General features: G+C 43.6%; 1 protein-coding gene across 1 annotated transcript in view; it reads right to left on the bottom strand.

Annotated features, from left to right (window-relative positions):
• LOC115205764 (catenin alpha-1) overlaps positions 1–16972 on the bottom strand; it is a gene marked incomplete in the record, with an annotated part of 311142 nt that overhangs the window by 238384 nt on the left and 55786 nt on the right. Inside the window, 1 exon segment of the mRNA XM_029772068.1 lies at positions 9503–9706. Within this exon segment, the coding sequence (XP_029627928.1) occupies positions 9503–9706 (204 nt within the window).

Consider the following 16972-nt stretch of genomic DNA (forward strand, 5'->3'; position numbering starts at 1 on the left):
TATAGCCAGCATTTGTCCCATTAATCACATAAATTAGCAAATAACTTGACATTTCTCTAGTATAGGCTGCTTATCATAATGAACGTTATCAACTAAAAGCCTGCGATAAGTGATCGGTATGGTCATGTTGATCATTTTATCGTCCCAGGTCTACATAGGGCCCTGGTCAAAAGTAGTACACTATATTTGTAATCCGGTACCATTTGGAATTGGAGGCAGAGATGCAGCCATCCGCAGCAGAGACGCAGAATGAGAATAAAAGAGAGCTCGAGTGCAATTTCAAAAAAATAAAAAAATAAAGAGCTTTTTATTCTGGTTAACTGGGCACACATGTCCTCAACCCAAAATCAGTCAGATGAGATGAAGGGAAGAGGGAACAGAAAAGGAAGAGGGAAGAAGGGAGGAACAGAAAAGGAAGAGGGAAGAAGGGAGGAACAGAAAAGGGAGAGGGAAGAAGGGAGGAACAGAGAAGGGAGAGGGAGGACAAGGTAGTGGGTATGAGGGGTGAGTGGAAGGACAAGGGAGTGGGTGGGAGAGGGTATGAGGGGGTAGTGGGAGGACAGGGGAGTGGGTGGGAGCTAGAGGGAGGGAGGGAGGTATGAGGGGATAGTGGGAGGACAGGGGAGTGGGTGGGAGCTAGAGGGAGGGAGGCATGAATGAGGGAGGGAAAGTGGGAAAGAAAAGTAGTGGATATAAGTCCAGCCAGCCAGCCTCAGCTGTGATGACGGCCTCCAGTTCCATGCTTTAAATGGCAGCTTATCTGTCTCTCCTAACAGACTAGACCACTTCCCCCCCCCCCCCCAGTGAGAGGAGGACACAGTGAATTCGGAAAGTATCCGTTGCTAAAATGTCTGAACTTGTTTTTGCTTTGACATTATGGGGTATTGTGTTTAGATTGATGTGGGGGGGAGAATATTTAATACATCTTAGAATAAGGCTGTAATATAACAAAATGTGGAAAAAGTCACTAAAATGGATTAAATCATCCCCCCCACATCAATCTACACACAATATCCATAATGACAAAGCAAAAACACATTTAGACATTTTAGTAAATGTATAAAAAAAAAATGATATCACATTTACATAAGTATTCAGACTCTTTACTCAGGACTTTGTTTAAGCACCTTTGGCAGCAATTACATCCTCAAGTCTTCCTGGGTATGAAGCTACAAGCTTGTCACACCTGTATTTGGGGACTTTCTCCCATTCTTCTTCTCTACAGATCCTCTCAAGCTCCGTCAGGTTGGATGGGGAGTGTCACTGCACAGCTATGGGGAGTGTCACTGCACAAGAGATGTTTGATCAGGTTCAAGTCCGAGCTCTGGCTGGTCCACTGAAGGGTATACAGAGACTTGTCCCGAAGTCACTCCTGTGTTGGCTGTGCACTTAGGGTTGTTGTACTGTTGTAAGGTTAACCTTCGCCCCAGGCTGAGGTCCTGAGCAGGTTTTCATTAAGGATCTCTGTACTTTGCTCAGTTAATCTTTCCCTCGATCCTGACTAGTCACCCAGTCTCTTCCGCTGAAACATCCCCACAGCATGATGCTGCCACCACTATTCTTCACCGTAGGGATGGTGCCAGGTTTCCTCCAGATGTGACACTTGGCATTCAGGCCAAAAAGTTCAATCTTGGTTTCATCAGACCAGAGAATCTTGTTTCTCATGGTCTGTGTCCTTTAGATGCCTTTGGCAAACTCCAAGCGGGCTGTCGAGTGGCTTCCATCTGGCCACTCTACCATAAAAGGCCTGATTGGTGGAGTGCTGCAGAGATGGTTGTCCTTCTGGCAGGTCATCCCATATCCACAGAGGAACTCTGGAGCTCTGTCAAAGTGACCATCAGGTTCTTGGTCATCTCCCTGACCAAGGCCCTTCTCCCCCAATTGCTCAGTTTGGCCGGGTGACCAGCTCTAGGAAGAGTCTTGGTTGTTCCAAACTTCTTCCATTTAAGAATGGAGGCCACTGTGTTCATGGGGACCATCAATGATGCAGAGTTGTTTTGGTACCCTTCCCCAGATCTGTGCCTCGACACGATCCTGTCTCGGAGCTCTACGGACAATTCCTTTGACCTCATGGCTTGGTTTTTGCTCTGACATGCACTGTCAACTGTGGGACCTTATATAGACAGGTGTGTGCCTTTCTAAATAATGTCCAATCAATGTTATGTACTACAGGAGGACTCTAATCAAGTTGTAGAAACATCTCAAGGATGATCACTGAAAACCGGATGCACCTGGGATCAATTTTGAGTCGCATAGCAAAGGGTCTGAATACTTAAATACGGTATTTTTTTAGTTTTAAAACAAACATTTCTGAAAACCTGTTTTCACTGTGATTATGGGAAATATTGTGTAGATTGATGAGGAAATGTTATTTAATACATTACAGCCTAATTTTAAAAAATGTAACAAAATGTGGAACAAGTCAAGGGGTCTGAATACTTTCCGAATGCACTGTATGCCACTGCTCATCCTCGCTGGTCTGTTTCCTTTCTCAGACCAGCTGAGCAGCCAATCCCATCAGATCTGCTCTCCATTGCAATGATGATGGCCTCAATATTCTAAAGACATTTGTTCCACAGAGACGTGCAGGGGGACGGAGGAAGGACCAGTGAAGGGGAAAAGTTGTTTTGAAAAGGAGCCCGAGTAATTGCTTTGGATTGGATGACTATGGCCCTGAAATAATGTGTCAGAGCCCTGCGTCGCTGCCTGAGCAATACGGTGACTGAGACGTAGGGAGACAGGGAAAGGACATGTCTGTATAGAGAAGGAATGTCGACAAGACACCTTTAAGTGACATATGGTTTGGTATCATTCATTCATTCAGGATACAAGTAGAATACAATCTGAGCAGCACCACAGAACAGGTAATTAACACTGTACAATCAGATTAGCATGTACCATGCGATCATAGGCTGTGTCCCAAATAGCACCCTACTCCCATACAGGCTATAGTCAAAAGTAGTCCACTATAAAGGGAACAGGGTGCCATGTAGGACTCAACCATGGTCATGTATGATGGACAGGGAGAAGGGCACAAGATGAGACTGAAGGACAGATATGAAGAGGGGAACCCCCCTAGGTCCCTTCCGTCCTCCCTGGTGAGAGATGTTCAGTAAGTGATAGGCTGAGCTATGGCTGGGGCCAATTCCCTGCTCCCATTACAGACACAAGGACAATTCAGGAGCACCACTTTAAAAAGGTAATACGTAGCTATCACACATCACGCAGCTCACATTGATTCAATCATTCAAGCCTGGTGAAGGGTAATATCTATTGAGCCCATTGACCTAGTATTCATTCTTTTGCTACCTCAGTCGTCATCTTTATCCATCATATATTTCTGTCTTGATATGGTATCAGTTGAATGGTGATCCAGGGACAGTAGCTAGCACTAAGGAACAGGAGACGGGGGAGAAAATTGGCTAACTGTCTGGATGGCTACAGAGCCAGACCCATAGGAGGGCGGCAGCTGTCTGGATGGCTACGGAGCCAGACCCATAGGAGGGCGGCGGCTGTCTGGATGGCTACGGAGCCAGACCCATAGGAGGGCGGCGGCTGTCTGGATGGCTACGGAGCCAGACCCATAGGAGGGCGGCGGCTGTCTGGATGGCTATGGAGCCAGACCCATAGGAGGGCGGCGGCTAACTGTGGCAGCGGAGCCAGACCCAGGACTGAGTGATGTAGACTCCAGCGAAACATCAAAGGCGACCATGAAAACAAGATCTAATATCCCTGGTTGGGACAGTCTGGGTGGAGACACTAGACATCCAACATCATTTGTAACAGCGAAAGGAGGACTTATCAAAGGCCTTTTCGTAAAAACAACTTTGTCTCTGTCTCCCTCCCCCTCCGTGTCCCTCCGTGTCCAAACAGTGTAAAAATGTTTCAATTAATTGTTGGGTTGGGAAAACGCTTTCAGTGTAAACTTAAACGACTAAAACCAGATAAATTTACAAAAAAATGACATACATATAGACTGAACAAAAATGTAAACGTAATATTCAAAAATGTCTAAGATTGTACTGAGTTACTGTTCATATAAGGAAATCAGTAAATTGAAATAAATTCATTAGGCCCTAATCTATGGATTTCACATGACTGCATGACTGGGAATACAAATAGGCATTTGTTGGTCACAGACACCGTCAAAAAAAAAAAAAAGTTGGGGCAAGGATTAGAAAACCAGTCAGTATCTGGTGTGACCACCAAAACGGTTCAGATGTTAAAACCGTCCAAAGCCCGAGCAGCAACAAACACCAGAAAAATCTAACAAAGATGGTAGATAGCTGACATGAAATAAAACGTTATTGCAGCAATACAACCCTCTGGCTGACGGTAAGAAGTAAGACATTATTGCAGCATATGACAAAAACATCTATTCCACTGTTCAATTACAGGGAGGAGGGGAGTGAGCGAGGAGGAGGGGGGAAGGAGAGGGAGGGAGAAAGAAAGGGAACGAGAACAGATTAAGAGAGTGTGTGTCAGAGCACGAGCCGTTGACAGACATAGCCTGAATCTCAAACCATACACTTGGCCCCTAAAAAAGGGCTCTTCACAGTGGCCGTGTAGTCCGTATCGAGTGGCCACTTGCTGTTGTGTTTGATAGTGATCACTAAAGCCTGCAAGTGTTTTAGCCTAAATTTATACTAAAACTACGCACACTCAACATCCCAACTGCTACTTGTCAATATTCCAAAATTCAAAATCCATTTGCGTGCCTTGTCTCTCCCGCAACAAGTCTTAAATCGCATTAAACGCTCATTTTGAAGCAAAGGCAAAATGGGGCAGACACACAACTTTATCACTGTCTATCGGAGTAAAAAAATTTAATAAAAAAACTACTCCTGCAATGAATATGTGCAAGTACACCGAGTACACTAAATATTAGGAACACCATACCTCATTCAAAAGGCACTTTAATCTTTTGTCTTGCCCCAACTGGAACACGCTGTCGTACACGGCGATCCAGAGCATCCCAAACATGCTTATTTAACATTGAACCAAAACGGTTCAGATGTTAAAACCGTCCAAAGCCCGAGCAGCAACAAACACCAGAAAAAAAATATGTGCAAGTACGGTGGCAGGGAATGTTTTATGGAATAAAAAAATATATTTTTTAACCCGTCTACTCCCCTTCATCTACATTGATTGATGTGGATTTAACAAGTGACATCAATAAGGGATCATATCTTTCACCTGGATTCACCTGGTCAGTGTCATCCTATGTCATGTTCTTAATAATGCTTTGTATACTCAGTGTATATCGGTCGCCAGTGATTTCAGTCAGCTGGTTTTAGCTTGGTGTAGCCTGCTAGCTAGCTTCACTGACAAACACAGGGATGACATTGTGGCTAGCTTTACCTAAGGATGTTGGACACTGCACTGAAATACATCACGTAGCTTGTCACTTTAGGCTAGTTTGACCACCCGCTGATAAGAGTTGTAGACGTGTTCCCAGCAATCAGTCCGGATTTCAGTAGGCTTCCAAAGCACCAACAACTACGTTGTAACGTTGGGTCAGCTAAACACGCAGCAGCAGACTCGATAATGTACCGACTCGGGGCAGAGCAGGCTGTAAGCTGCTTCATTAAAACTTGTTCATTGGGATAAAATTAGGTTTCTACAGTAGCTAGCTAGCTTATGGAAGGAGCATTGTATTAAGTGTTGCACCAGCTGGTTGGTTTGTTAGCTTCTCTAAAGTTTCATATGAAGTGACTGGCTCAGGCTTAGCTAGCAAGTTAATGTTTTCGTGAACATGATCAAACTTCAAAAATACAAGATCGATGTAGATCGAGATGTAAAAATCACACAACTAAGACCACGAAATTAAACTTAAAAAATGTGATTTCTTGATATATTCTGACTATTTGATGGTGACGTAGCAGTGATTTGTTGCTAAGTAACTAGGATGCCCACTCGATAACAAGGCTTCCAAAGGGCACAGTGACCTTGATGGCCCGGCAACTAGCGTTTGACTTGTGAACGGCTCATATCGAGTGATCAAAGTGCTCAAAGTCTCTGCCACAACAGTCAGTCTTTACCGTTCTTTAGTTGTTCCCTCAGGGAGCTGGGAGTGTAGCTACAACAGACAGCCAGACAACTCCGGACCTTAATCCCATAGAAAATCTGTGGAGGGAGCTGAAGGTTCGAGTTGCCAAACGTCAGCCTCGAAACCTTAATGACTTGGAGAAGATCTGCAAAGAGGAGTGGGACAAAATCCCTCCTGAGATGTGTGCAAACCTGGTGGCCAACTACAAGAAAAGTCTGACCTCTGTGATTGCCAACAAGGGTTTTGCCACCAAGTACTAAGTCATGTTTTGCAGAGGGGTCAAATACTTATTTCCCTCATTAAAATGGAAATCATTTTATAACATTTTTGACACCCGTTTTTCTGGATTTTTTGTTGTTATTCTGTCTCTCGCTGTTCATATAAACCTACCATTAAAATTATATAGACTGATCATTTCTTTGTAAGTGGGCAAACTTACAAAATCAGCAGAGGATCAAATATTTTTTCACCCACAGTATATATAAAAAAAAAAACAACCTCTGCATCCCTGCCCAGTCTGGCAAAATTGTCCCGAAGGGTGTTTAGCATCCCCAGTGGCTCTCCAGACACCGTGCCGAGAGGGCAGTCTCCGCTGCTGGCCTGCTCTCCAGACACCGTCACATGAGCCTGAAGCCATTGACTATGGCAAAACTTGTGTTTCTAAAAGTGAATTCAAACCTAAGGCATTTTGTTTAATTTAATTCTGAGTCAAAGCTTACATACTCAATTCATAGACTAATGAATTAATACAACGAAATGTTTAAAATGCTGAGCACTTCTTTTCCTGCCACCCTAGTGTCATGCACTCCCAAATGCATCACAATGTATTTCTTTGTAGGCTATAGCATTGAAACAGGTTTATAATAAACACCCCCCTCCAGAAAAATATATATATAATCATTATTGATCCTTCTTAGTCTACCTGTCGGACTCCTGACCTATTTAGAGTGTTTATTTGCTATATAATATAACGTAGTCTACGTCAAATGATGACCACTTCTTAGTCACCTTTTCGTGTTGTTCATTAAAATACTTTTCATTCAATATTTCAAAACTAAATGGTAGGTCCAAGTAGACAAAAAGAGATGGGTGATGGTTAAATGGTGATTTTAATGAATGGAGCGATTTTGGATTTAATATTTTTTTTGTGTGAGAGGAGCGTTTTTTTTTTGCGGTGTAGTTGGAGAGGACGTGGCGAACCCCTCCATGATTTCCGACCGCTCAACTCAGCTCACATATTCTGGTCTAGACAATGCTGTTTTGCTTGACTTATGTGCAGCTTTTGACAATATCAAATCACAGTCTGCTGCAGGAAGAAAAAAAATGTGTTTGCGGCTATACACTTTATGGCTTTGTTCTAATGGAAGCCTCTCCAACATAATCCAGGTAGAATCAGGAATTCCCCAGGGCAGCTGTCTAGGACATTACTTTTTTTGAATCTTTACTAATGACATGCCACTGGCTTTGAGTAAATAACTCAACATTAAACATGTCAGCTACTACTGCGACTGAAATGATTGCAACACTTAAGAGCTGCAGTTAGTTGCAGAATGGGTGGAAAGGAATACGTCAGTCCTAGATATTAAAAAAAAAATGGGACAAATCATTCACTAAACAACTAAATCTGAATAATGTGGAAATTGAGCAAGATAATTTGACTAAACTGCTTGGAATAACCCTAGAGTGTAAACTGTCAGGGTCAAAACATGTTGACGCAACAGTAGCTAAGACAGAAAGAAGTCTGTCCATAATAAAGCGCTGCTCTGCTTTAACAAGGCAGGTCCTAGTTTTGTCGCACCTAGACTACTGTTCAGGCGTGTGATCAGGTGACACAATGTTTCTCTCTACCTCTGTTCTCTGATTCCTCACATCCCCCTCTAACCTGGGTCTCCTCCCCCATCCCAGGCCAGTGTCATACAGACATGGACACATATCTTATTTTTCCTATACAAACATGTAGAAACATTTATCAAGCGATTAGCGAATGAGAAATTCTTGGTCTCACAATAAATTGGCCTCCTGAAATCTATTAATGATTCAATAGACCCCATTATTCTCCCAGAATGATAAATCCACCATTTTAGTCCTAGCCTAGATTGGGTTAATTTATTGGTTACTTAGACAAAAACATGGTCTCTGATATCAACATTGTTTAGTGCATTTATGCTGGCTTGCGTGTTTGGCTGGTTAAGGGGTAGAAGAGTTGAGAAAGGACTGTCTGGTACTCTAAGGGTTCTGGAAGGTTGTGCTGGTGGAGATGGTTTTTCATCCCACCCGTCTATCAGGTACAGCACTTGTATTTACTAGGGATCCCTCAACATGTTTTGACCATGACAGTTCACAATGCATTATTTGGTGTTATACATGCAGAGCAGAATTAGGCCGATAACCTGCCAATTATCAAAATCCAGAAAAGAGACGTTAAATTCTACAACATAAAAGGTAGCGATTCCCCAAACCTTCCATAACAAAGCCATCACCTACAGAGAAATGAACCTGGAGAAGTGTCCCCTAAGCAAGCTGGTCCTTGGGCTCTGTTCACAAACACAAACAGACCCCACAGAGCCCCAGGAGAGCGACACAGTTAGACCCAACCAAATCATGAGAAAACAAAAAGAGAATTACTTGACACACTGGAAAGAAATTACAAAGAACAGAGCAAACTAGAATGCTATTTGGCCCTAAACAGAGAGTACACCATGGCAAAATACCTGACCACTGTGACTGACCCAAACTTAAGGAAAGCTTTGACTATGTACAGACTGAGTGAGCATAGCCTTGCTATTGAGAAAGGCCACCGTAGGCAGACCTGGCTTTCAAGAGAAGACAGGCTATGTGCACACTGCCCAGAAAATGGAGGTGGAAACAGAGCTGCACTTCCTAACCTCATGCCAAATATATTTCCCTCAGATTACATAGATCCAAAGAATACGAAAAAACGAATCCAAATTTTGATAAAACTCCAATATGTATTGGGTGAAATACCAGTGTGCCATCACTGCAGCAAGATTTGTGACCTGTTGCCACATGAAAATGCCAACCAGTGAAGAACAAACACCATTATAAATACAACCAATATTTATGTTAATTTATTTTCCCTTTTGTACATCATTACAACACTGTATATAGACATTATGACATTTGAAATGTATTTTCCTTTAGAACTTTTGTGAGTTTAATGTTTGTTCATTTCATTTTTGTTTATGATCTCCTTCACTTGCTTTTGCAATGTTAACATATGTTGCCCATGCCAATAAAGCCCCTTGAATTGAGAGATGGAGGAGAGGTGAAAGAGCAACTGTGTGTGAATGTGATGACTGGTTCATTGCCTCAAGGGGAGAGATAGGTAGAGGATTAGAGATAGAGAAGATGAAGGAAGAGCAAGAGAGATGAGACTCCTACCTGTTTATGTATTGAGTTAGTAGCAGAAAGGAGAGATGAGAAGAGACTTACATTGCCCATATACTCAGACAGCAGGTCCTGCAGAGCCTGACGGACAGAGTTGCACTCGGCCACGATGCGCTCGCGCCGGTCATCACGGGTACAGGACGAGTCGGCCATGAGGGCGGCACCACTGATGATGCTCTCCAAGCGCTCCTCCAGAGACGGGCGGAAACGCTCCTCGCTAAACGCCAGGGGGTCCACGATGATCTGCTTCTGTTGAGTTAGAAAACAGAGAGAGAGTTAGAAAACAGAGCGAGCGAGAAAGACGAGATGGATAGTCAGACAGGAGAGAGAGAGAGACTGATAGATGGAGTTGGGCAGGAAAGAGATGACAGACCTTCTGTTAACCCTGCAGGGAAGTTTGACGTCTAAACTGTGTCTCTCCAGAAGCCTCACAGACCGAGACGACCAATACCTATTTAGTTAGACCACATCCCAAATAGCACCCTACTCCCTAGGTAGTGCACTCCTTTGGACCAGGGCACATAGGCCTCTGGTCAAAAGTAGTGCCCTATTCAGGCAATAGGCTGCCATTTGGGATGCCACCTTAGTGTGAAGCCCAGAGGTACGGGGGGGAGGCAAGCGGGGTCAGATCTGTCTGAGCACTGACATGGAGAAGACGACAACAAAACAGCTACTGTGGTGGATGGGTTGAGTTTCCACCTCGCTATGCAAGTGTCCCATCCTACCCTGGGGGTCACAAGTACTGCTGCTGTTCTGTTCTACCTGAACTGCATCCCCTGGGTGTCCCATGTCTAAACCAATCCCTGATTAGAGGGGAAGAATAAAAATAGCAGTGGAACTATTTATATGGTGCCATTTAGGGCTCCCGACCTAGTGACGCCGGGGCTCCCGACCTCCTAGTGACGCCGGGGCTCCCGACCTCCTAGTGACGCCGGGGCTCCCGACCTCCTAGTGACGCGGAGGAGACTGGTTAAAGAAGGATTTAAGGTTTTTTGTAGAGTCCATGCCCCGATGAAATGAGCCTGTTCTGAAGGCACTGATCATTTTACTCTCCCTAGCAGAGCTGGATAGGATGTTTATATATGTATGTTAGAGAGCGTTGGTGACTTCAACTGCGCTGCTGGCAACAATTTACGCTTTTTTGCAGACGTTTACTGACACCGGCCATATTCAACAGGTGTTGGGCATTGGGAAATTATACGGTTATTCTGCGCTCTGGCACACTACACCTGAAATCGGAGTAGATAGACATAGCTAGTAAATTTGCTCTGGCTATCAACAGTTGTCGCAGTGACATTCTATTGAAATGATTACTTGCATAGTGGAGTCTTTCGTAAAGACGTGTCTAGCTAGCTGGGTAAACAACAAACCATAATCCCAACGTTACTGGTTTGCATGAATCTGCAGGTTGCTAACCACGCAGATTCAGTGTTAGCTAGTTAAAACATTTTAAAAGGTTAAGTTCAAACGTCTCTCCTGTGATGTAGAGACCCGCAACATACGCCTAGTTTCCTGAAACAAGTTATATTAAATATGTATAAAAATGTAATTTTTAAATGAAAATCACGTTTTATAAAGCACTTTTTACATCAGCAGATGTCAATATTGGCCTACATACCATAGTATAATATCAGCCTATTTATCCTAAAGCCATGTTTCAAGAAATACATAAAACAAACTTGTAACCTTGTACCTGTAAATAATAATGAAATTGTAAAATTACGAGCCGAGTTGGTTTCGCCATTTAAAATAACAGCAACCTTCCCACTAGCCATAATTGGCTTGAGATAATGAGTGGGCTGTACATGCCGAGAGATGAGTTTGGATTGGTCTACCATGTAGCGTGTTTCTGTCTATAATATGAGCTGGTCAGTATGTGTAGGTAATCCTTTCTAACACTGCTTTTAATAAATATATCACATAGTAAAACTGCATCAGTGTTGCTCTCCACTTTCTGGACAACCGAGTTTTGACATCAGTGAGAGTATGAGAGAAAAGGACATGGAGTAAACACCTCTCTCTGGATGTATAGTTACCACGACCATATTTTTAAAATGTTTACAGTAATGTTTCTAGTGCAGAGACTCAATAGGGAATTGCATAGCATTGTTTAATGGTAGCAATACTGTATTAACACAGCTATCCCACGACCAAGTTTGATGTCATTTTCCAATACAGTCTGTTACAAAGATATCACATCAACAACTGAGATGAGGGTAACATAAGAAGTTGCAGATTGTCGAGTGAGAGTGGACAGGAGTCAATTCAGCGCCAGATGAGCCTATAAATATAAACTCCGCAAAAAAAATAAGAAACGTCCTCACAGTCAACTGTTTATTTATTTTCAGCAATCTTAACATGAGTAAATATTTGTATGAACATTAGATTCAACAGACATGTGACTAACAGAAATGTAATAATGTGTCCCTGAACAGGGGGGGGGGTCAAAATGAAAAGTCCGTATCTGGCGTGGCCACCAGCTGCATTAAGTACTGCAGTGCATCTCCTCCTCGCGGACTGCAACAGATTGGCCAGTTCATGCTGTGAGATGTTACCCCACTCTTCCACCAAGGCACCTGCAAGTTCTCGGACATTTCTGGGGAGAATGGACCTAGCCCTCGCCCTCTGATCCAACAGGTCCCAGACGTGCTCAGTGGGATTGAGATCCGGGCTCTTCGCTGGCCATGGCAGAACACTGACATTCCTGTCTTGCAAGAAATCACGCACAGAAGAGCAGTATGGCTGGTGGCATTGTCATGCTGGAGAGTCGTGTCAGGATGAGCCTGCAAGAAGGGTACCACATGAGGGATGAGGATGTCTTCCCTGTAACGCACAGCGTTGAGATTGTCTGCAATGACAACAAGCTCAGTCCAATGATGCTGTGACACACCGCCCCAGACCATGACGAACCCTCCACCTCCAAATCGATCCCGCTCCAGAGTACAGGCCTCGGTGAAACGCTCATTCCTCTGACGATAAACACAAATCTGACCATCACCCCTGGTGAGACAAAACCGTGACTCGTCAGTGAAGACCACATTTTGCCAGTTCTGTCTGGAACAGCAACAGTGGGTTTGTGCCCATGCAACGTTGTTTATGGTGATGTCTGGTAAGGACCTGCCTTACAACAGGCCTACAAGCCCTCAGTCCCTCTCAGCCTATTGCGGACAGCCTGAGCACTGATGGAGGGATTGCGCGTTCCTGGTGTAACTCGGGCAGTTGTTGTTACCATCTTGTACCTGTCCCGCAGGTGTGATGTTCGGATGTACCGATCCTGTGCAGGTGTTGTTACACGTGGTCTGCCACTGCGAGGACGATCAGCTGCCCGTCCTGTCTCCCTGTAGCGCTGTCTTAGGCGTCTCACAGTATTGGACATTGCAATTTATTGTCCTGGCCACATCTGCAGTCCTCATGCCTCCTTGCAGCATGTCTAAAGCACATTCACGCAGATGATCAGGGACCCTGGGCATCTTTCTTTTGGTGTTTTTCCGAAGTCAGTAGAAAGGCCTCTTTAGTGTCCTAAGTTTTCATAACTGTGACCTTAATTGCCTACCGTCTGTAAGCTGTTAGTGTCTTAATGACCGTTCCTCAAGTGCATGTTCATTAGCTGTTTATGGTTCATTGAACAAGCATGGGAAACAATGTTTAACCTCTCTGGCGCATGTGGGACGAATTCGTCCCACCTACGTAACAGCCACTTCAATCCAGTGGCGAGATTTTTGAATCGTTTGAAATACTATTACTTCAATTTCTCAAACATATGACTATTTTACAGCTATTTAAAGACAAGAATCTCGTTAATCTAACCACACTGTCCGATTTCAAAAAGGCTTTACAACGAAAGCAAAACATTAGATAATGTCAGGAGAGTGCCCAGCCAGAAATAATCAGACACCCATTTTTCAAGCTAGCATATCATGTCACATAAACCCAAACCACAGCTAAATGCAGCACTAACCTTTTATGATCTTCATCAGATGACACACCTAGGACATTATGTTATACAATACATGCATGTCTGTTCAATCAAGTTCATATTTATATCAAAAAACAGCTTTTTACATTAGCATGTGACGTTCAGAAAAAGCATACCCCCCGCAAACTTCCGGGGAATTTACTAACAGTTTGCTAAATTACTCACGATAAACGTTCACAAAAAGCATAACAATTATTTTAAGAATTATAGATACATTACTCCTCTATGCACTCGATATGTCCGATTTTAAAATAGCTTTTCGGATGAAGCACATTTTGCAATATTCTAAGTACATAGCCCAGCCATCACGGGCTAGCTATTTAGACACCCACCCAGTTCAGCCTTCACCAAAATCACATTTCCTATAAGAAAAATGTTCTTACCTTTCTTGTTCTTCGTCAGAATACACTGCCAGGACTTCTACTTCAATAACAAATGTAGGTTTGGTCCCAAATAATCCATCGTTATATCCAAACAGCGACGTTTTGTTCCCGAGTTCTAGACACTATCAGAATGCTACATCACGGTCTCGCGCATGGCGCATAGCGTGACAAAAAATGTCTAAATATTCCATTACCGTACTTCGAAGCATGTCAACCGCTGTTTAAAACCAATTTTTATGCCATTTATCTCGTAGAAAAGCGATAATATTCCGACCGGGAATCTTCAATGAGCCTAAACAGCCGAATTAAATTTCTCCACGGGGGCGAATCGTGCACGCGCCTCATTCAATGGTCCTCTGATCGGCCACTTACCAAAGGCGATAATGTGTTTCAGCCTGAGGCTGCCTCGTCAACCTTCAGGTATTTCCCGGGTTCTGAGAGCCTATTGGAGCCCTGGGAATTGTCACGTTACAGCTAAGATCCTTACTTTTCAATAAACAGATGCAAGACGCACGACTCCTTGTCAGACAGGGTACTTCCTGCTTGAAACCTTGTCAGGTTTTTGCCTGCCATAGGAGTTCTGTTATACTCACAGACACCATTCAAACAGTTTTAGAAACTTTAGGGTGTTTTCTATCCAAACCTGAACAATAATATGCATATTCTAGCTTCTGAGTTGGTGTAGGAGGCAGTTAAAAATGGGCACATATTTTTTCCAAAATTCTCAATACTGCCCCCTAGCCCAAACAGGTTAAACCCTTTACAATGAAGATCGGTGAAGTTTGGGATTTTTACGAATTATCTTTGAAAGACCAGGGTCCTGAAAAAAGGGAGTTCTCTTCTTTTGCGGAGTTTATAATAGCGTATTATTGTTGAGCCATCAGCTTTTACAGACCGATACCTTTCATCTGAGCCACTGAGTGAGTGGGATCACCTCTATACTCTTAGAGGGCTCATACTGTAGTAACCTTCTCATACCTTCTCTCATCCTTCTGAAATAGTTACATGTGATATGGGGTCAGAGCTGCTCTGAGGAGGTGGGGGGGTTGTTTACGTGTGATGTTATGGGGTCAGCTGCTCTGAGGAGGTGGGATTGGGGTTATACACAGCAATGTCATTATCAGCAAAGAAAGGTTTACATAGACCTACACTATGGAGCTGTTTGATTGTCAAGACATGAACATTATTTACACAAATCACTTGTTGGTTAAATAGCCTCCAGGAAGAAATACAAATGAATATTGTAATGCTATTCCGCAGTCGAGATAATTGTTTAGAATTGAACCACGTAGTTTATTTATCAGCTGAATATCAACGGTCGGGTGAAAGAAATGTGTTCTAATGAGCCCAGTCACTATGCAAATGTCTACATGCAATTAATGGTACTGATTGAAAAAGAGCAGGATCCCAGCTTTCCAGGGCTGTATGATTATTTTTTGCATTTTTTTTTAATTGGCAGCGTTTCACAAATCGGAGTGTCTGGCATGAAAAAAAAAGAAAAAAATGGAAGCACTAGATTCACGGCAGCCATTCGAGTGCATAAAACGGTAAGCAAATATTCGCTGTAAAATTCACAATTACACCATTTATAAATACCCCAAAATCACATGATTTTGTTAATGCCAGAGGGATTTTTTTTAGGACATTAAACAAGCAACAAAATCATATTTAGTCTGATCTAGCTAATGACTCACCCATCGGGGTAAAGAATGCAGAGGACCAAACCCCTGCTTCAGCCGTGTAGCCGCGATGCTGCATCAGGCTACAGGTGACCACGCTCCAGCCGTGCAGCCGCGATGCTACATCAGGCTACAGGTGACCATGTGCTAAAACAGCACACGTGCCTGATAAAAGATATTGCTTTTCATCAACATGTTATTGGGCTCATTTCTGGAAGGGAATGTCATTTTAAATGGGTTTAATAAAGGCTACACGTCATCATTGAGTCGGGGATGGTTATAGGTTCGTTTTCCAAACAAAAAGTATGAGATTTTATGGCTGGCTATAATATTTAACCTTTATTTAAAGAGGTACTTGCCCACACTGCAAATGAAATAACCAACAATTTAAATTCTGCGTAGTTAACTTGCTTTCCTGTGCTCTTGGCCAGTCATTTTCTCAATTCGGGCAAATAGTTTTCACTTGGTACAAGCCCTTGGATTAAGGTGCCACAGAGTGAGTCGCTCCAGGCATAGAGGATGAAGAGAACGAGAGAGAGCACAGTGAGAGAAATCAATCGTAACCCTGTTACAAAAACCTTTCCATGGCCATATCACCGGTTAAAACAAACTATTCAGATGTTACAATTCCAGGTTTATTAGCTAGCCCCCCCCCCCCCCGACACTCCACCACCACCCCCCCACACACACTCATCCACCCCCCACACACACACACCACCCCCCTCGTCTGACCTCCGTTTGAGTGTCACGTCACCATGGCAACAGGCTCTCTCTGGGTGTGCGTGTTAGTCTATGACTCACTCCCTGAAAGTTGCCTCGGCAGTGCTTGAAATTAGGCACCTTGGTCCAGAGAGAGGGAACTGGTCTGGAATGAAATGCAGAGGCGCTGTGATCTTAAATAGAAAGAGGGAAAAAAATAACTAAAACTGTATGGTCACCAGGAAATTACTGATGAACAAGATTTGCGGTGGTGCTGCTGCTGCTAATAACCCACTGCTTCTGCTCTCGTCTCACTCCCCCCTTATCCTATCCTCCCCATCTCACGTGTCCTTTTCATCTTTCATGTATCTGCCTCTTTTAATACACACACACACACACCATCTGTCTGTGCTGTGGAGCCACTGTACTTCCTCCCCTGAGCCATTCTGTTCTGACTGAGTAGAACCACAGCACCTCTGCTCCTCCTTCCCGGCTCGCCTCCCCCACTCCTCCTCCTCCGCAGGCTGAGAGACACCAGAGAATGACCCATCAATCAACCAGAGCCAGGTTAACCTCTATGGGCTAGGTGGGACGCTTGCGTCCCACCTACTCAACAGCCAGTGTAATCCCGTGGTGCGATATTCAAATACCTTAGAAATGCTATTACTTCAATTTCTCAAACATATGACTATTTTACACCATTTTAAAGACAAGACTCATTAATCTAACCACACTGTCCGATTTCAAAAATGCTTTACAACGAAAGCGAAACATTAGA

This window comes from Salmo trutta, chromosome 13 (genome assembly GCF_901001165.1).
Source record: "Salmo trutta chromosome 13, fSalTru1.1, whole genome shotgun sequence".
In the NCBI taxonomy this organism is placed as follows: Eukaryota; Metazoa; Chordata; class Actinopteri; order Salmoniformes; family Salmonidae; genus Salmo; species Salmo trutta.